Source organism: Stegostoma tigrinum, chromosome 8 (assembly GCF_030684315.1).
Source record: "Stegostoma tigrinum isolate sSteTig4 chromosome 8, sSteTig4.hap1, whole genome shotgun sequence".
NCBI classification, from domain to species: Eukaryota; Metazoa; Chordata; class Chondrichthyes; order Orectolobiformes; family Stegostomatidae; genus Stegostoma; species Stegostoma tigrinum.
Window position 1 is genome coordinate 80,699,001 of NC_081361.1, and position 21,886 is coordinate 80,720,886.

The 21,886-nt window shown below is 40.4% G+C and overlaps 1 protein-coding gene across 4 annotated transcripts in view; it reads right to left on the minus strand.

The window, feature by feature from the left end:
• The window catches only part of LOC125456037 (uncharacterized), a 53,908-nt gene extending 32,328 nt beyond the window's left edge, over window positions 1-21,580 (minus strand). Inside the window, exon 1 of one of the 4 annotated variants that reach the window (XM_048538659.2) lies at window positions 21,341-21,580. In XM_048538659.2, coding sequence (XP_048394616.1) covers window positions 21,341-21,511 — 171 coding nt within the window. In that variant the 5' untranslated portion in view covers window positions 21,512-21,580. Of the gene's footprint in view, window positions 1-4,079; window positions 4,152-4,356; window positions 4,408-7,437; window positions 7,525-21,340 lie in introns of those variants that run through there. The other 3 variants (XM_048538661.2, XM_059648032.1, XM_048538660.2) reach the window with 3 other exon arrangements.
• Window positions 21,581-21,886: the final 306 nt, after the last annotated feature.

The following is a 21,886-nucleotide window of genomic DNA, read 5'->3' on the forward strand; positions in this document are numbered from 1 at the left end:
ACAGATTAAATGCTTGAAAGACAACATTATGTATCACTTGAAAACAGTGCTGGATGGGCAGTGAGTAGATCAATATAAATGCGAGTTAAAAATGGAAATTCTCTGCAAAAAACAAGGATGGATTGGACAGGAGGGAGAAACAGATAAGAACAGACTTTGAAGGGAAATAAATGCAATGGTCAGCTAAAAAACGAGCAGTTTCAAGCAAATTACATGGTTATTGCTGAAGAGATTACTTCAGTGAAAGAGTTGAGATGGGAACATCTTAGGAACATAACTCATGATTATAAAGCAACTGATCCATATCCAAATAACTGAACAAGATCTGTCGTCTCAAGGGCCATGACATAATCAGGTTTCTGCAAATCATATGTATCTGCTGTCTCAAAGAAGTTGAAATGCTCAACGCCTTACAAATATTTTTTAGAAACAGTGATATTGTCAATGTCCTTATTTCAAAGCTGTTCATTCAAAAGCCTTACAACTGCAATTATTTTTAATGCACAAATTTCCTAGTTTTGTGCTGATTAACTGAAATTTTGGGTTATATTCTTTGGACAAGAAATGTTTATGATAATTGGGAGAATTGACTGTAATAGGAATAACCAGATTGGCAAAATATAAAGAGTCATGTTAGCTTTGAAAATTCATCAAAATGGAACACTTTTAAAAAAGTGTTTCTTTGAGAAGACAGAGGAAATAGTACAGGACGCACTAACCTTTCATAACCAAGGACATAATGCTTGTTATACCACAGATTGGCAGAATTGTTCTCATAGTTTAGCAGTCAGAGTTTGCATTGGTTCTAGCAACCCTCAAGCTACAAGTAACTAGATGTTTTCAAATTTGGGAATTTGTCATCAGGAACAGCAGGGAAAAGCTTTGAAATCATAGTAAATTGGAGCTAGTCCCAGTCAAATCTGGGTTAGAGATAACAGAAATATCTGTTGCTTGTTTTAAGGCATACAGGGGGTCTGCAAATATGAATAAAAGAAAAAATACTCCAGATGCTGGAAATCTGGAATTAAATTTTCGATTGCAGGAAATATTCATCAGGCCTGCCAGTGTCTGTGAAGACAGAAGCAGGTTTAATGTTTTGAGTCAAATAAGGCTCTTGTTCAGAACAATAAATCCAGTGTTTCTTTATATCAGATCTGACCTCCATTCACGTAACATTGATATTTCAGACAGTTGATTATAGAGTAAAAGAATACCAAGTATACAATATTGGTATAAAGTAGTTCTCTTGATTAGCTTAAAGTTTAGTTTACTGAAGTAATATACGATGCTGCAGCAAAGTCAGAAACTGTTGGAGCAACAAGTTCTGGGAAAATTATTGAGGGGTCAGTTAAGTTCCAAGATGCAGTTTACAAGAACTAAGTACGAATAAAACGGTGAAAAAAACTATCTTTCTATAATACGTTTCATGACCACTGGCTATCTCACACACTTTTACAGCCAAAGAAGGATACATGTCACCCTTGAAAAATCTTTTCAATGGCTGGTGATTGACCTATAGGGCAAATATATGATGTGAACCACCAGTGTCAGTGTAGTGTAGGTTGCTATTTTGAAATGGATGGGCATGCTTTAAATTCCTGTGCATCTTCCTGCCAGCACGTCCCCTATTGCTTGCTTCTTTCCATGCCAACATGTAAGGTAAGTGTAACCCTAAACAAGTAATTCTAAATTGAAATTTTAGGCAGGCTCCTACGACCTCAGTTACAAATCATACTTTAGGATCGTGGCAGGCTTCAAATCTGACATCCTAGGTATCAACTCAGCCCCACCCTTCAATTCATGACCTGGGACTCCCTTGGAGAGTTACACTGCAAGTCCAAGCTCCTTACAAGTCATGACTGAAGTATAGTAACAGCAAGAGTTCTTTATAAATACTTAAGCTAAGCCTAGTACAAACTGTACAGGGTCCTTAATAAGCGAATGTTTGTTTTCTGTAAGCTCAGATATTGGTAAAAAAAATGTAAAATTTACATTTTGCTTCAGGTAACACAATTAAATCAACTATAGGGCACAGGGATGGAGAAAGTGTATCCTTAGAATTAAAAGGAATACATATAAAATTCAGTATTAAGAATTTTGGAAAACCATGAGTCTCCATTTTTATTTCAGTCATATACTAAACAAGCATTTGAACTCTTTAGCTAATTTACTCAGTGTGACTGAAAATCAGAAAGAATAGACATGCAGTAACAAACACACCACAACAACATATCTTGTAATTACTATTAATCATGCCAGAGGAGATGGGCAAGAAAATATATATATAAAAACTTGTAGCTATGATACAACTTACATGAAATAATGGAATAAATCAATCTTTGATATGGCAGTACGAGATCAGTAAACCAAATATTTCAATCTTCCCATATGACTGTTCACCATCAGGAAAAGAAACTGCATTGTCATAAAAGCACAACTGTTTCACTAATAAATTATAATTTTAAGGCAATCTTCCAGCCCATTATATATTCAATTCTGGAGCTTAAAATTCAAAAGCTTAAACACACAAACCAACAGATTCAAGAACAGCTCTTTCCCTGGTGTTGTTAGACTTCTGAATGGATCTCTCAAATTTTTAATATTGATCTCAGTCTCTGTGCGCCTGGTCTGCATCTGTAACATAGTGTTCCTCGCTCTGTTCTATTACCGCCTATGCACTTTGTATCGTATGATCTGCCCGTACTTCATGCAAAACAAAACTTTTCACTGTACCCAGACACATGTGACAGTATTAAATCATATCAAAAAATGTGCGTTAACAAACCAGAGATCTGTTGCACAAACTTGCTAGAAAATGATGCTCACCGTTACTTTCCCAGGATTAACAGCAGAAAAGCTTGCTGGTTATGTCCACAAGCCAAGAAAATAGTTTATAAAACAAATAACCCAACATCATAACACAAGTCCTGAGGAAGGGTCACTGAACCTGAAACATTAACTCTGATTTTTCTTCACAGATGGTGTTAGACTTGCTCTGCTTTTCCAGCAACATCTGTTTTTGTAGCATAACGCAAGTGCTTACCACTGACCAAAGGCTAGGTACATGACCTACTTTCAGCGGTTTCCATACCAGTAAGGTGTAATGGCATTGAAGCAGCCATCAATTATTTCTTCTCTCCTTGCAGGAAAGCATATGCTTTCTTGATTAAGGGTCTAGTGACAAAGTGCTAGTCCCTATCTCTAGGTCTCAAGGTCCAGGTCCAAATCCAACCTGGCTTGGAAATGTATCATAACAGGATAATTAAAAGGAATTATTGGCACTTGCTAGCGATAATGCAGCTAAGAATCGCAGCCCATTGATGTAGCAGAAAGGGCAATTTTAAAAAAATCAACCTTATATATCTGAGACAAATGAAAACTTCTCCTTTTCTTCGGCACAGCGTCAGATTCTTCCCATTAAACCGCTTCAGAATTTATCTATATCCTTGGTGTATTTGTTTTTGTTCAATGATCTTTAGTGATGTGTAGTACAGAAAACAATTATGTTATCTAGCTCAAAACAGGATTTGGATTGAATACAACATTTTTGCCAGTCATTTATATAACAATGTAACAGCAGAGGCCCTTGCATGGAAACTTCACCAGATATCAAACTATGTCAAACGAAGAGTTACAATTCCTGCTTGTTGCAGTACTGCTTTTCATGTCCAATCCCAAAATGTGTTTTCATAGGCACTCCCTTTCAAAAGATGAGTTACTAATCATTGTGCACAAATGCGCTTAAGGCCTCAGCAAAACATAAAAATGCTCTTCTTTACATCCGTCACATCACACATAGGAACTGTCTGGCTTTACAAGTTTTACTTTAGTTATGCTTATCATACTGATATCCATTCAACTGCAAAGTAGTCACTTTCAGAAAAAAACCCAGAGCAATTCAAATAGCCTTTAGTAGGTTGACTAAGTGCACGAAGCAAAATTACTTCAGAATAAAACAACAATTTCACAGTAGCCTGCACAACCATTAAGTGAGCATTGTTTTCTGATGTGACAAGCTTGTAGCAAGACAAAAAAAATACTTTTCACCTGCATCATGATTTTATTTATGTAACATTTACCTTTGAATAATTCTTTGATTTAGCAGCTGCTTGCCTCCTGTCGACCATCTCGAAATTTTAGTAATACACCACAATCTTTTTTCTTTAGATTCCTTGCCCTCTTTCCACCAGTACCAAGCTGCCCCTTGCAGATTCACCCCAGTCACAACTCCAACCATCTCATTCTCTAACCTCATTTATATTAAACATTTCATAAAACACCCGCTGCTCATTAGCAATCCCTCCATTTCAGCCGGTATTGTAAATGGTAGCTTTTCCTCAGGCATTGTTCTCCTACCTGCAACAGTCTTCTGTCCTCAGTAACTCTCATTCATCTCCAAGTTCCAGTGCTTATGAAGGTTCTGGAATATGTTGTTACCTCCCACATTCGTGCTCATCACTGTTCAAATCCACCCATAGCACAGAGAATTCTACTTGATACTTTGATTAGTACTGAGGCATTTTTAACTAAATCACTCATGACATTTTGTGACTGTGTTTCACTATCCCTCTTTTTAATTATTATTCTTTTGTGGTATGCAGGCGTCACTCCAAGGTCAGCATTTCTTGCCAATACATAATTGTACTGGAGAAGGTGATAGTAATCCACCTTTTTGAGCCAATGGAGTCTGCTTGGTGAAGGTACTCCCACAGTGCTGTTAAGAATTGGGGCAGTTCTACAATAGAAACCCAGCAACAATGTGGTTCAAAATCAGGATGGTGAGAGGCTTGGAAGGGTACTTGCAGGCAGTGTTTTTGTCATGCATCTGCTGCCCTTATCCTTCCAAGTGGTGGAGATAGTGAATTGGGAAGGTACTAGCGAGTTTTGAGAAGATTTGTAGCTTAGGTTGAGGTTCTGGATGTGAGTTTGCTCGCTGAGCTGGAAGGTTAGTTTTCAGACGTTTCGTTACCATTCTAGGTAACATCATCAGTGAGCCTCCGATGAAGCGCTGGTGTTATGTCCCGCTTTCTATTTATCTGTTTAGGTTTCCTTGGGTTGGTTATGTCATTTCCTGTGTTGGTGATGTCATTTCCTGTTCTTTTTCTCAGAGGATGGTAGATTGGCTCCAGATCAATGTGTTTGTTGATGGAGTTCTGGTTGGAATGCCATGCTTCTAGGAATTCTCGTGTGTGTCTCTGTTTGGCTTGTCCTGGGATGGATGTGTTGTCCCAATCAAAGTGGTGTCCTTCCTCATCTGTATGTAAGGATACGAGTGATAGTGGGTCATGTCGTTTTGTGGCTAGTTGATGTTCATGTATCCTGGTGGCTAGCTTTCTGCCTGTTTGTCCAATGTAGTGTTTGTCACAGTTCTTGCAAGGTATTTTGTAGATGACGTTTGTTTTGCTTGTTGTCTGTATAGGGTCTTTTAAGTTCATTAGCTGCTGTTTTAGTGTGTTGGTTGGTTTGTGGGCTACCCTGATGCCAAGGGGTCCGAGTAGTCTGGCAGTCATTTCGGAAATGTCTTTGATGTAGGGGAGTGTGGTTATGGTGCTGTCAAAAGGTACTGTCAAAAAAAATCAGAGGGAATTGCTTCTTATGGTTGGCATTGCTACCACAAGGGCCTTGTGGCATAGTGGTAGTGTCTGTACTTCTGGCTTGGGTTCAAGTCCAATCTGCTCCAGAGGTATGTCATAACATATCCAAATACATTTATTAAAAATATCTACACTGCTACTACAGTGTCCTAGTGATGGAGCAAATAAATGTTTCAGGTTCTCATTAAGATGTTAAATGAAGTAGGCTGCAGTGTTATTAGATTAGATTCCCTACAGTGTGGAAACAGGCCCTTCAGCCCAATAAGTCCACACCGCCCCTTAGAACATCCCACACAGACCCATCCCCGTATAACCCACACACCCCTGAACATTACAGGCAATTTAGTATGGTCAATCCACCTAGCCTGCACATCTTTGGACTGTGAGAGGAAACCGGAGCACCCAGAGGAAACCCATGCAGACACGGGGAGAATGTACAAACTCCACACAGACCTGAGGCTGGAATTGAACCCCGGTCCCTGGCGCTGTGAGGTTGCAGTGCTAACCACTGAGCCACCGTGCTGCCCATGATATTGTGTTACTTGAGTGTTGTTGGAGCTATACTTATCTGGAGAAGTGGAGAGTATTCCATCAGACTCCTGATTTGTGACTTGTAGTTGGCAGACAGGCTTAGGGAGCTAGGATGCAAGTTGCTCACTGCGGATTAGCTGTGCACCGAGTTTCTTTGCTTTCCAATGCATAATAAGTATTAATGATTTTTTCATTTATTTATCTGTTTTCCATTGTAATAAAATTATGGATTTGCTTCCATCATGTCTGGCAGAATATTCAATAGAATGACAGTCTTCTGCTTAATAAAGAGTGCGCTTCATCATCCCCTTTGCTGTTTAAACAAGGATGTTAAAATATATATGCTCTAGTTAGCAACTCATTAATTGGTAGCTTAGTTTTTACTATATTGACTTTAGTTTAGTCATACTTCATTTTAAACACCAGATCTCCACTTAACCTTTAATTTGAGCAAAAATAACTCAATTTTCCATAATCATTCCTCAATAAAAAAAATGCCCTCCCTGGTATCTTAACAGCAAAATTGCTTCAAAATTTCATTTTATTTCCATGTTCATGTGATAGCACCTTCCAAATAGCCACCACATTCCAGTTACCCAGGTAAAACACCGCCCTGACTTCTTATTCCTTCGATTCTCTCTCTATTCAGTGTTATTACTGACACCACAGACTGTAGTACATAGAACATTACAGCACAGTACAGGCCCTTTGGCCCTCGATGTTGTGCTGACCTGTCATACCGTAGTAGTGCAAGAAGTGGCTCAGCATTGCCTTTGAAGGGGCATTTGGGGTTAAGCAATAAATTCTGGCCTTGCCAGAGATGCTGACATCCCAAGACTACATAAAATATATAATGTTTTTAAAGAAGTTTCACAAAGTTTATCTCCTATTTTCAAATATTGTGTAAATAGATTCCAAACCTGTGCTATTCTACCATGCTATTATGCACAGAACAAAACTAACTTTTAAAACCTCACAAATTCCAAAGCTTTTGATAGCTGCTACAATATGCATCCTGTGAACTAATGAACTATGTCCTAACATAAAGCACTATGCCAAAATGACAGGTCAACTTTTACAAAAGGGAAATACAATCAATTTTCTCCTGTTGAGATATCAGTCTATATAAACAGAACAAAAAGTATGTATTCACAATCCAGAAATAAAGTTCCATGGTTAAATTGCATAGATATAAAAACGACAAATGAAACCACAAATAAATTAGACTTTTCCATCTAAATTAGCAAGAGGCTTATAATTTGTTTTGGTCACAAATACGATAGATTCAAGTTGTAATTCAGAAGACACTTACCAGACATTTGGCATAAATTAACCAAACTGAAATCATGTCAAACAGGATCAAGATTTATTCTGGTTGTCCGTGATTTGAAAACATTTCAGCAAGCGTGAAAAAGCTCAAATGCTTTTTAGAATTTATTTACAGAGGTATTGATCAGAACTTTGTGTCAATAAAAAGAGATGAGATGCTAAATGACATGCTGTCAGGGGTAGTACATACCAAAAATAGGCTATGATCAATATTCCTTCCTGAGGCACTGTTTTGTAATCCTATGAAATGATGTTGAGGGATGTGTTGCAGAAGGCACATGGACAGTCAGTCTCATGTCTATTTTGTATTTAATAACTGTTTAACACGATATTATAGAGGTAGGTATACTGTGCATTTTCATAATTTTGAGAAGTCACTGTTCCATCGCAGTATATTCTGTTATAAGTTAAGACTAATACATGTCTATGTAACTTAAAATGTGAAACTTCAGGCTGCAATTTTATTATACTTGAGATATTTACTTGAGACTGAACTAAAATTATTGTATGTAACAATTTCTACAAGCTCTTTGTAAAATAATTTTGAGAAGTTCTTTTAGAAAAGTTGGTTGCTGTGAGGACATTTTGTTAAATTTAATTGCAGAGGTTTCATGGAGGGCTATAATTATTTGACCTATAACACTAGGGGAAAATTTTGTGCATATACAATGTCAGTTTTATTGCAAGCTGCTACATTACAATCAAGAAGTTGGCTTGACACAGACTAACAGTACTGTGCAGTTCTTAACAGTTGTTCACATGCCGAATGCCGTAACATGAGTTAAATGCAATGTGCAACTGCTCCCCTAATACACTTTGAGTCAACAGCAGGAACTGGCATTTATAAAGAGTTTGATAACTTTACCTGAAACAAACCTTGAAATGAATATACACTCTGCCAAATGAGACATTGATTATGTTCCAATGTTTAGAAAACTTCATTCATAGCAAGCAAATGAGACAATTTACCCACTGAAAAAGGTTTAAACACAGCTTCAGGAGAGATGGAATGTTATGGCCACCTACTTAAAATGAGGAATAATGTTGTAACTCAGATGCTTACTCAAACATTGGCATAAAATCTGCTGCATATTTATTCATCTCACAAATACGATTTCTGCAATTCCCTTTAACTAATCCAGTTAATCACACTGACATGATTGTGTAAACATAAGCCTATCAATAATTTGCATGTTTTTGCAAGAAGGAAGAAATATACAACTTATCAACGAGTTAAAAAAATCAACATAATGGAACAATTTAGTTAGGTCTTAAGGGGTTTCAAAGGGAACTGCAGTGGCTCTAGCCAGAAATCAGTACGAGAAGATCTAGCCCTAGCCGGGTGTTACCAATGAAATTAATACTCTGACTCCAATCGAACTAGAAAAAGTCCATTGTAAAGTAAAATCACTGTTTTCGATTATACATGATGTTGCATGCTACACAAGATATGGTTCCCCTCTATTGCTACCAGGGCATTGACAAGGCCATGGAAGATGAGCAACTGGCCAGAGTGACTCTGTACCCAAGTGCTACATACCTTGGACGGTAGGGCTTTAGACTTAGAAATATGAAAATGTCCTGTCGTCCATTATCATCCTCTTGTTTTTGAATATCAGGGGTGTGGGCTAAAAATGAAGTCAAAAGTTGTGAACAGCCCGGAAATAACTCCACAGAGACCAGTATCCTGTCACTAACTCACCCTTTATTTACATGCATGGTATTTGACACTGGTCTGGTCTCCTCCGAGCCAGCTCTCAGGGTGAACAGAAACTCTGACACTCCTGTTTATATCTGTCAGCCAGGGCTCCCTGATTGAACAAGGTTAACAGCCTCAATAAGGTATCTCATATTCTATGAGGCCCACTTGGCTGGCCTCATTACAATTACTACAAGCCCACTTGAATAAAAAGAATCTTGTGAGGTTACAGCTCCTTTGAATATGTGGAGTATATAGTATCTTCCAGGCTATATAACTTACGCATCATGCAGATTGGATGTAATTGAATTGGGTCAAGGTGACGGTGCAGCTCTTTGCAATGTTTTTCAACCGAGATCCCCAATGATACAGCAAAGAAATCCAACATAAAGAGCTTTTCATTGGCTGGCAAGATAACATGCCGAGATATATCTGTTTGGAAGAAGGAAGTGCAATTTTTTTCAAGAGTAATCAGAACAGAAAATAATAAGTCCTTCGGTGTAGAAGGATTCAAACACAGCCTCCCAAAGACAGCTGAAGTTGAGAAATGCTGTTAAGTTTTCATTTTTACTTTTGATTTCTGGGCATTTCCTCTACCATCTGTTTACTTTGTTCTAATCTTCTAGCTTCCAGTTCTCACAGAAAGATCCAACTTGAAATATTGACCTACCTTTTCAGGTATTGATAAAAAATACTACTAATATGCAAGTCTGCTTTCATTGGATTGACAAATACTGTACATGTTTTAATCTCCAGATCTGCTATCACATACAACTAGAGTTGACTGATCGTGATCAAATACTGTTTCTTCTTGGAGGTGAAGTGTTTGTCTGTCAGTATCCTATAAACATTGTTATGACAGTTTCAATATCTAGACAGATATTTCCATTGGCCCCATCAATGAAGCAAACAAGAGCATGAACGTCAACTGAAAAATAAAAGCTGACTAATCGTTTCAACAAATCTGACACTGTTGCCAAAGCCTGAAAGCACTGCGTATAAAAACATAACATGGAAACAAGTAGTTATGTCAGTTTGTAACTGTGGATATATCCAACATGATATTGGAACAAAAACAAAGATTGAAAGCTTCAAAATAGTCATGCATTTCTTAATACTGAGGAAAAGATCCCCCAGAAAATTATTGTACCAGGCACCTGCTGAGCCCCAGGCAGATGGGGACACTGTGGTATTGGCAATCAGGATTTCACCCAAATGACAAGGAGGGACAGAAGCAGCAGACAGCAGACAGGATTCAATGGTCCTCACTGCCCAGAAGTTGCAGCTGGGCAATGAATCATACAACGGCCTGGCTTCTCCATGGACAGGCTGGTGACAGTCCTGGAGATCCAGGCCCAGCACCCGCAAGGGCTGCTGGAAGTGCGCACAAGCCTGCAAGTCATTGCTCCTGCCCCATTGGTCCTATGGAGAACAGGGAATGGGGAAACCTGGTGAGAACTCCAAGTGTCCTTTATCACAAGGACATATGGTGATGCCAGATTGCACCCAGGCACAGGAGGAACCATATGCAGAACTCTCCACAGGACAATGTAGAGCTGGCCTGGGCCTCTAAATTCACTCTTCCAGCTACCCCCGCATCCCCCATATAACTCTTTGAATTGAGACCGAGGAGGGTCGACTTGCCTCTGGTAGAAAGATGCTGGGTATGTCTGACCAGCCTAGACACAAGCTTTTCCTTGGTGCACCCCACCTAACATCCGCATCAGAGCAGGCTCCCAGTCTGCCTCCAGCTAGCTGCAGAATCAGGGACTGCATTGAAATGTAATGGGAGGGACAGAAAGAAGGCAACTTGATAAGGACACTTTGGTGACACGAGTGAAGAAGGTTTTTTGTTAATAGACGTGTGTACATTTATGTGATGACACAGACTTTCATGCATCTGTTTGACACTCTCTGTATAAGTGCTCACAATATTTTCTCAGGAATCAGCAGCAGTTCCTGGCCACACGTGATGCTCAATGGATGGAGGTCTGCACTGACAGCTGACAACACCATCTGAAAGCAGAGACAGCAAGGCATTGCAAGCTGGTGTTGGGTGCTCACACTTTTAGGCCTCCTGGTTCAACATTCCTCATACTTGGCTCCTTCTGTATGAGTGAGTTTAGCTGCCAAAGTGTTCTCCAGCAGTGGCTGTGTCAGAGAGGCACTACCTACAGAAACAATCAGTGTTGTGGGATGGCCAGGGAATGGACAGCATGTGTTCCTGTGTGTTGTACCATCATGGACCCTTCAAAAGTCTTACGAGCATTTGTTGCTGCAGCCCTCTCCCTCACTGGTCAAATCATTTACCCTGCTCACTCTGAGCTGCATGTAACCATTTTCTTCATGTTCCTCACTTTTGATTTCTAGCGTGATGGATGGCAAACGTGAATGCTCTTTTTCAGTAGCTTCTGGCCTCAAATCCAAGTCCCCAGTAACAGCACTGCCTACTAGCCCGTTGTGTCAACCCCACAGGATTCACATCTCCCCAAGGTCCTGCCTAACCCATCTATATTTGCCTATAACTACTTACCCTTCCCACCCAGACCCTGGCATATGAGGTGCCCATGACTGATGCCAGAATATGCCTTGAAGGCAGGTTGCAGTGACTCTGGGCAAAACACCCTCTCCTCTGTTACATCCTTGCCATCCATGCTTTACAACATCTGCTCCTTGGAACTCCTGCTTCATAGTTTCACTGTATTCTTGCCCAGAGTTGTGGACCTCAGTCCCAAAAGACTAAATTACCGAGGGTCAGTGCTGTGGCTATGGCCACATCTGCAATCGTGTAGCCGCTCTCTACTTTCTGTGCATGGGCATGACAGATTGACCATAGTCAATACCCTTGACCCAAATAACCAGACGACACAGGCCCAGATCCTTTGCTGGTGCCTATAATCTCCATAATTACATTAATCCTACCACTCCCGGATTTGTTTCTGCAGAGCCAATGGGCTGACAACAGTCCACTCTATTTAGTGTGGATGCAGGAAACACTAGTGACCAGAGGTGTGCTGGAAAGATCGGTGCTGGCTCTACTGTGTTTTGTCATTTATATAAATGAATTGGTTGTGAGTAGAGGAGGAATGATTAGTAAGTTTGCAGATAGTGTAGTGGACAGTGAAAAAGTTTATCTCAGAGTACAACGGGATCTTGATCAGACAGGCTAAAGAGTGGGAGATAGAGTTTAATTTGGATAAATGTGAGGTGCTGCATTTTGGAAGGGCAAATCAGGGCAGGACTTATACACTTAATGGTACGGCCCTGGGGAGTGTTGCCAAACAAAGAGACCTTGGGGTGTAAGTTCATAGTTCCTTGAAGGTGGAGTCACAGGTAGATGAGGTAGTGAAAAAGGCATTTCGTATGCTTGCCTTTAGCCAGTACACTGAGTATAGGAGTTGGAATTCATGTTGCTGCTGTACAGGACATTGATGAGGCCACTTTTCAAAAAATGCATTCAGTTCTGGAGTCCCTGCTGTCCTAAATTAAACTTGAAAAGTTCATAAAAGGTTTACAAGGATGTTGCCAGGGTTGCAGGGTTTGAGCTATCGGGAGACATTGAATAGGCTAGGGTGTCGAACCAGCTAAGGGTGACCTTAAAGGTTTAAAAAATCATGAGGGGTATGGACAGGGTGAATGGCTAAGGTCCTTTTCACAGGGTATAGATTTAAGGTGAAGTGGAAAGATTTAAAACGGACTAAGGGGAAACTTCTTTATCCAGAGGTGGTGCATATTTGGAATAAGCTGCCAGAGAAGGTGGTGCGGCATCTGGATGGGTATACGAATAGGAAGGGTTTAGAGTAATACGGGCCAAACGCTGCAAATAGGACTAGATTAATTTAGGAAATGTAGTTGACATGGACAAGTTCGTCCAAAGGGTCTGTTTCTGTGTTATACATCTCAATGACTCTATGACCTGACCAAGATCTCCTCTAGATGAGACACCAGACCATATACAATGCCTGGTTTGGGAGACTGTGTGTATAAAAGGTGTTTAATCAATAATTTGTCACTATTTCTTGATCTATGTGTTTTTACTTTGAAAAAGGACTTGTACAAGAATGTATGAGGTTTTATTTACATTGGATGTATTTTATGACCAGACAGAGTAAACAGCAAAATGCTATGGGCTTCTCCCAGTTAGAAAGATCCAGAATTGCTTTTTCATGCTCATAGCCTTTTGGTTTCAGTTGCAAAAGTCCTGATGTTAGTTAGATGTGTAAAACAGCTTCCCCTGAAGAAAGAAGATAGTTTAAGATGGTTAGGACAGAGGCTACCTTGACATAAGGAATTTAGGTTGAAAGTTGCATTCCAGAAAGCGTTTGGTTGGAATTCTGAAGAGGTTACTTCAAGGTGAGAAAGTCTACACTCAGAAGAATGCTCAAGGAACAAATTATCCAACTCTCAAGGCTGAGAATTGAATGAGATAGGGAAGGGATTCTGTCTGATAAATTGTACTGCAAAGGGTGATGTTATAATAAATGGTATTCTATTTTACTGTGTATTTTGAAACCTTTCAAAATGTGTTGTGCATAAATAGCTCAATTTATTCCATTTATCTTTACTTGTTTTGCATAATAATCTGTTTTTCATTGCATACTTATGTTTCAGTGACAGACCAACTGAATAAACAAAATAAAAATTTATCACGTTAGATTTCAGTCTGGAATCAGATCATTCCAGTAATAACGTTAGTGAGAATCAAAACAACTGTGATGGCACTCCAGGGTCCAGCATTATGCAAAGTCACACACAGGTTTCCACTAGTGCCCATTTACAGAGGCCTGTGGCAATGAAGCACCGGTGACCATGATATGGCTCTGAGCCTCTAAGCAAAAATCTGCAAGCTTGAGTGTTCCTGAGAAAAAATATTTTATTGAATGTTTTCATCTTGCACTTATCAAGGACAATATACAAGAATACCAATCAAAGAGGAAAACTAACACATATATCGTACGGGAGAAGATTTTTGATTGGTAGAGGTGTTGCCACAGAGAATGCAGAAGTTAATGGGTGAGAGTTAACCGCCCAGCTTTGTTTTGATTTCAAACCAGGCACGTTGACTGATTGATCAGGACAGCATATGAAGGCTATTTGACATTTTTGATAGCACAGTGGTGTCTTCGGGTTGCAGCGTTTCTGACTGAATAATTCCTTTCAGGATAGCATCTGCTCATCCCAAAAAGGGGAATGGGCTTGGAGAGATGCCCTAAAAAGGAACTGTCCCACATTTCTCCTGCTGGGGAATCAAACCAAATGAAAGACTTATCTCCAGCTCACTGACAATAAAGAGGGCTTATGCCCCACTCCTCAAACACAATAACACTAAGATAAATATTCTGTTTTAACTATGATAAAGTTCCCACTGCCAACCCAATGGAAACGGTCATCCTTCTGGGGATTTTGGATTCTGTAGACCGTAGGGTTCAAGAATCATTGAACCTCTCCTGGTGACAATGAAAATAATGCTGTACTATATGACTTCGAAAAACACGTATTAGCATTTTCACTACTGGCCTGAACGATCACAGGTGACTAAAAAAAGAAAGCAGCATTCCAACACTAATGTACAAAGTCTAGAATATAAAAAGGTACGTGGTAGGAACAGTAAACATGAAAGATTCAAACAATGCTAATGATCATAATATGCAAAGCATTTTTTGAAGCTACTAGGGCCACCTATAGACCATGGTATAATGGACAAAATTCCCTTTGTTCACAGTACGGTGTTTCTTTTCATAAGGCTTCCAATGGTATCCATCAATGCTGGGAGAAATCTTTCAACAACTGCTCAGCAATGATTTCAGAGTGGCAGTAGCATGTGGTAGAATTCGGGGGTGAATCTCTAACAATAGATGAACTGTAACAAAGAATCGAATAGAAGAAGAACAAGAACTCCTGTGACCCTGATAGACTTCCAGCTGAGGTTTTCAAAGATGGTGCGCTTTAGCTCACATCAACTCAAAGCACTTAAGCTAAAGAGCAGGGAGGAAGAGAGGAATTAGCGTAATTCCCCACTCACGGCCACACCATGCCCCACACACACACAGAAACACAGACACACAGACATTTCCCTTTTGTTCCTGGCAAGAAAAATCCTGACATGCATTTTCCTTAACTGCCCACTTCCTATGACTGAGGAAATCTTCCCAAGGCCAGAAGTTTCGAGAAGGACTTCCGAGTTGGTCTTGTTGCCAGAATAAATCCAAGACAAATCATGAGAATAGCAACTGATACTCTTCACTGCATTCAGTGATGCCCAGTTTGGGTTCCACCAGGGCCACTCAGCTCCTGACCTCATTCCAGCCTTGGTTCAAATACGGATAAAAGAGCTGAATTCCAGAGGTGAGATAAGAGTGACAGCCCTCGACAGTAAGGGTGCATTCAACTGAATGGGGCACCAAGGAGCCGTAGCAAAACTGGAATCAGTCAGTGTTGGGGGAAAACTCTCCAGTGGTTGCAGTCATACCTGACACCAAGGAAGATGTTTGTGGTTGTTGGAGGTCAGTCATTTCAGCTCCAAGACCTCTCTGCAGGAGTATCTCAGGGTAGTGTCCTAGGCCCAACCATCTTCAGCTGCTTCATCAATGAGGTCTGAAATGGGGATGTTCGCTGATAATTGCGCAATGTTCCTACTATTCCAGACTCCTCAGATACTGAAACAGTCCATGTTCAAATGCAACAAGATCTGGACAATATCCACGGTTGAGCTGACAAGTTGCAAGTAACATTCGTGTCACACAAATGCCAGGCTATGACCGTCACCAATAATAGACAATCTAACCCCCGCCCCTTGATGTTCATTGGTGTTACTATCATTGAATCTCTCACTATCAACATCCGAGGGGTTATTATTGACAAGAAACTCGACTGGACTTACCACATAAATACAGTGGCTTCAAGAGCAGGTCAGAGGCTAGGAATACAATGGCAAATGACTCACCTCCTGACTCCCCAAAACCTGTCCACCATCTACAGAGCAGCATGATGGCTTAGTGGTTAGTACCTAGTGGTTACAGTGCCAGGAACCCCGGTTCAATTCCAGTCTTGGGCGACTGCCAAAGTGGAGTGAGCATATTCTCCCCGTGACAGCATGGGTTTCCTCCAGGTGCGCTGGTTCGTTCCCACAGTCCAAAGATGTGAAGATCAGGTGGACTGGCTATGCTAAATTGCCCATAATGTTTGGGGTGGATCTGAGTGGGATGGTCTTTGGAGGGTCAATGTGGATTTGATGGGCCAAATGGCCTGCTTCCACATTGTAGGGATTCTATGATGCAAGTCAGGAATGTGATGGAATACTCCCCACTTGCCTGGATGAGTGCAGCCTCAACAATACTGAAGAAGCTTGACACCATCCAGGACAAAGCAGTCTGCTTGATTGGCACCACATCCACAAATATCCACTCCCTCCACCACTGATGCTCAGTAGCAGCAGTGTGTACTGTCTACAAGGTGCAATGCAGAAATTCACCAAAGATCCTTAGACAGCATCTTCCAAGCCCACGACCACTTCCATCTTGAAGGACAAGGGCAGCAGATACCACCACCTTCAGCCACTCACCATCCTGACTTGGAAATATATCGCCATTCCTTCACTATCATTGGGTGAAAGTCCTGGAATTCCCTCCCTAGTGGCATTGTGATTCAATCTGCAGCAGGTGGACTGCAGCGGTTCAAGAAGGCAGCTCACCATCAGCGTCTCAAGGGAAACTAGGGATGGGTGATAAATGCTGGCCCAGCTAATGATGCTCATATATCATAAATGAATTAAAAATATATTTTGACCAAAATATTTCACTTTTTATAAACCAAAGTTCTATGAATGACGCTTCAACAATCTGGATGTGGAAGAAACCTCTACCATAATCCTGCAATTGCTTCATAAAATGTCTGCAACTGTCCACAGTGGGAGATCAGAAAGAGACACCAGACTGGAGCTAAGCAAGGCTGAGGGTTAACCCCATATTATTTATAATTTACCCAATTATCAAGTACCCTGTGGATTTGGAGTTTTCCATTCAGGCAGTATTTAAAACAATTATCAGTTGTTGTGTCAAAACCAGAGTGACCACTCTCGATATACATGATCGACAATTTGCAGGTGACAGCTGTGTCAGCCATTCTGCATTACATTCGCATGCATTCTCAATTTGCTCAGCTCTTCAGGCAAAGAACTCAGCTTGTCCTTTATTGTTGCCAAACCAAACTTTTCTGATGAAGGGTCTCGGCCCGAAATGCCAGCCTTCTTGTCCTGCTTGGCCTGCTATAATCATCCAGCTCCACATCTTGTTATCTCTCACTCCATCCCACAACTGATCTTTCAAATATTTCACCTCCCATGTATGTTGAAAGTAACAATCTGGAATATGTCAAGTATCTGCCATACCTTGACAGTCACGTCCGTTGAAGATAATAGACAATAGGTACAGGAGTAGGCCATTCGGCCCTTCGAGCCGGCACCACCATTCATTATGATCATGACTGATCATCCACAATCAGTATTCTGTTCCTGCCTTATCTCCATAACCCTTGATTCCACTATCTTTAGGAGCTCTATCCATCTCTTTCTTGAAAGTATCCAGAGAGTTGGCCTCCACTGCCTTCGGGGGCAGAGCATTCCATATATCCACCACTCTCTGGGTGAAGAAGTTTTTCCTCAACTCTGTTCTAAATGGCCTACCCCTTATTTTTAAACTGTGTCTTCTGGTTCTGGACTCACCCATCAGCAGAAGCATGCTTCCTGCCTCCAGAGTGTCCAATCCCTTAATAATCTTATACATCTCAATCAGATCCCCTCTCATCCTTCTAAACTCAAGTGTATACAAGTCCAGTCGCTCTAATCTTTTAACATATGTTAGTCCCGCCATTCTGGGAATTGACCTCGTGAACCTACACTGCGGTCCCTCAATAGCAAGAATGTCCCTCCTCAAATTTGGAGACCAAAACTGCACACAATACTCCAGGTGCGGTCTCACCAGGGCCCTGTACAGCTGCAGAAGAACCTGTTTGCTCCTGTACTCAGTTTGTCTTGTTAGGAAGGCCAGCATGCCATTAGCTTTCTTCACTGCCTGCTGTACCTGCATGCTTGCTTTCACTGATTGATGTACTGATGAATACCATTGGCAAGAATATATGACTCTCAATCAGCTATTCCAGCTCAGCCTTCTATAAACTAAAACAGGAGCAGGTGTTTGATAACAAAGACCACTGCAACCAGTGTACAAAGCAGTTGCCATCACTGCTTTCCCATACCACTGAGAGACTCGGACTGTAACAGTGTCACATAAGGACACCAGGGAAAATTCATCAATGTCTCTGCCACAACCACTAGATTTCAAGGGAAGGCTATAAAACAATGTATTCATGAAGCTGGTTCATTAAGCATTTGAGCAAACCTTTTGCAAAATCAAGTTTGATGAAGTGGACACTGTGTCCTGATGGCCAAACAACATCGCCTCCTTCATGCCCTGTTTATTCAAATGGCTATATTCCTGGGAAAGGCAAATACATGTATGATAAAAGTGTATAATGTATACATTATCATGATTTTTAGAAAATGGAATTTAAAATAGAGACAGAAGAATTTATTTAGTACTGGGAAGAGTTTTTCTAAAAAAACAATAGTTTTGAAAATAATTTGGATAGCAACATAAATCTTCTTTACTGAGAAAAACTGCAGTTAAATGCCTGAGAAGAATGTCTGTTGTGTTAATCGATAATATTTTGAAAATCTTTTTCAGAAGAAATAAGTCAGTTTCATTCAGAAAGGAAAATGTTTTCTATTAGCAGGAAAATCAAGTCATTCATGAGAATTAGTCACTTCAACAAAGGTTTTTTCTTCTTATTTGTGAAGTTTCCAAGCTGAAAGCATTTATGAAAAAGCCTTCAGATTGTTAGAACTGTCTAGAACTGTGATCTGATCATGCCTGCAGACTCAAAAATAAACCATAGAATTATCTCCTCAAACCATGGAAAAGAAACTGTAAGGAGTCGGATAAGTAGAAATGTAAAGAGTTGAGATCGTAATATAATTTCTCTGGAGTGGGATCTCTATAATGGATAGTGTTGGGAAAAACTTTCTTTTGCTGTTTGTATTTAAGATCTTTCTAACTGCCTGATGCCTTCTCTCCTGATTTTGTGTAATAAATTTTTTTTTAGAAAAAGTCCAAATATGGAAACTTCCAGCCGCAATATTTTCCAATCAAAGTTAAACTTCAAATTGGCATTTGAAAGCCAAGTTTCATCCCAGGATCTGACTTGTCAGGTAGATTTAGATTTAGTGAGGTAATGGGAATTGCAGATGCTGGAGAATCCGAGACAACAGTGTGGAGCTGGGTGAACATAGATATAGTATTAGATTCTATTGCCAAGTGTACTCAAGTGTATGAATACACGAGTACAGTGAAAAGAGTACAAAGTCTCCATGCTCTGGCGCCATCTTGGTTGCCCACTTGATTACAAACTGTAATAAAAAAAGCAGTAATAAAAGAAATAAAGGCAAAAGGAATGAAGAACATCCAGATATTAGAGTCTTATCTCCATGTAGGCACCCTAGACAAGCAGCAGCGCCATCAGCTGGGACCATAGCACAAATGCCTTAAAGACATTCTGAAGCTCTCCTTGAAATGTAGCAGTATTAGCATAAATGACTTGGAGCAGTTTGCTGCCAATTGATAAAAACGATGATAACTTGTCAATAAAACTGCATCTCACTTTGAGTCACATCGACTAATGGAGAACACTGAGCAAGTACAGAATAGGCGGCAAATCCTGAACTCCAGATCCCACTACCTCATGTAACATCCTGCTTCATCGGCTCAAAAGACTGAGTTGAAAGAAATCGGTTTGTCAAACCGTGTGGGCATCATCCTAGAACCGTGGGCGAGCCATTAGTGACTCCTGCACCAAGGTGACGTCCGGAGAGACAACTATCCAACAATATATTTACGTAAAAATATGGGGCTACCAACACTGCACTAAATTAATCCAATATTTAGACTGGAAAAATGGTCGTAGCAAACGAAACGGAATTAACTATTTGTGAAACAGTAAACGTTAAACAAATTATTCAGCCGCAGAATGAAAAGTGCCTCATGCATTGATATGCATCTAGTGACATACGTCTCAATTTCCCCCATTTACATGGAAATATTTCTCAAACTTTTGCACTGTATTCCTCATGGTGGTTATTCGACTATTTTACAAATTAGTACATCCACACGATTAATCCCACACCCCAAACCAGTAAATAATAAAGAAAGTCATTCAATCTGGTCTATTCAATTGTAACGATGATCAATTGTGTAAATGGCATATAAATAATCTAGTAACTCTTTCAGGGCCAGTTATCATAGAATCTTATTTCACGTTACGATGTATATTTCTTGCTCCTCCTGTAACAAATGTGGAACAATTAAAAAATACAATCTGTATCACAGCAGTCTCTTTTGGTGCAAAATGAATCTGCAATTATAAATGAGTTTTTAATTCCTTTAATTCAAAAGAGATACTTTTTAAAATTAATAGTGAGAGGGCGGAAGACGCAGGTTTGAAGGTCTGTATGCAGAGGATCATACCAACGCTCAGCGCCGCTATTGCATCAAATGCCAATTTGAAGTTTAACTTTGATTGGAAAACATTGCGGCTGGAAGTTTCCATATTTGGACTTTTTCTAAAAAAAAACATTAACACGACTGAACAAAAGGTCAGCTTTTGTTTTAAATTAGCCTTTTTTTCGTATTTCGCTTGCTGAAAAAAACGCAGAACCCCAGTCAACAAGAGTCGAGGAATTCCTCCGGTTGCTATGCAGAGGGTCAAGGTAATTCTTCAACTGGCGAATTCTCGCTGATCCGACACAATCTTTAACAACGCGCCAGGTTAAGGAGTTGAAGAGGTAAATGCTAACAACCTTTACTGCACAACATCATCAAAAGTAATATCTGTCTTCACAATCAGTAGTTTGCTGTAGCCTGTAGAAAGAAATCGCAGTATGATGTAAATTGGGGTAGTTTTTAAAAGTTTCACTATCCTGTTTGAGAAAGTTAGAAGGATCCAAGTTAATCCAAATTAATTTGCAATTAACTCCCTTCTTGAGATAACAGTGCTCAACATTAGCACTGAACGCCTCCAGTCTGGACAGGCCAATAGTTGTAAGTGGGAGCTGGTAAGTTCGCTGTGTCTCACTTACCTGTCTCCAGGGGGTAGCGCCTCTCCTGAGCCACCCTCCGGAGTTGCGGGACGGAGCAGTAAGTCCACTGACCGCAATAAAACAACGTGACCGCTTCACCTTGAACTCACTGCCGCCCACATGAAGCCCAGGTCCCGCTGCTTTCATCCAGCCTCCACCCAGTGACTGCATTTCCACACACTCCTCCTCCTCCTCCCCGGACAGGGAGATCTGTCACCAGCAAACATAAGAATTAATGAGTTGCCTGGGCAACTGCTGGGAACCAGCTCATTTTTTTATGGTTTTAATTATTGCTCAATCAGCTCAAGTTTGCACACGGACTCTCCCAATCCGAGCAATGCTGATCCCGCAGAAATACCTGGCGAGTTTTCGTTGGCATTATAGAATAGCTCACCTTTTTAACCCAAACTGAGATTTCACTCCAATTTGGCGAGACTGTAGGACCCGCCATGTGCATTTAATGGTGAATGCAGAAAAAACTCATTTAACCAGTGACTTCTGAGAACCTGAAAACTTACTACAACAAACAAAAATAGAAATTGCTGG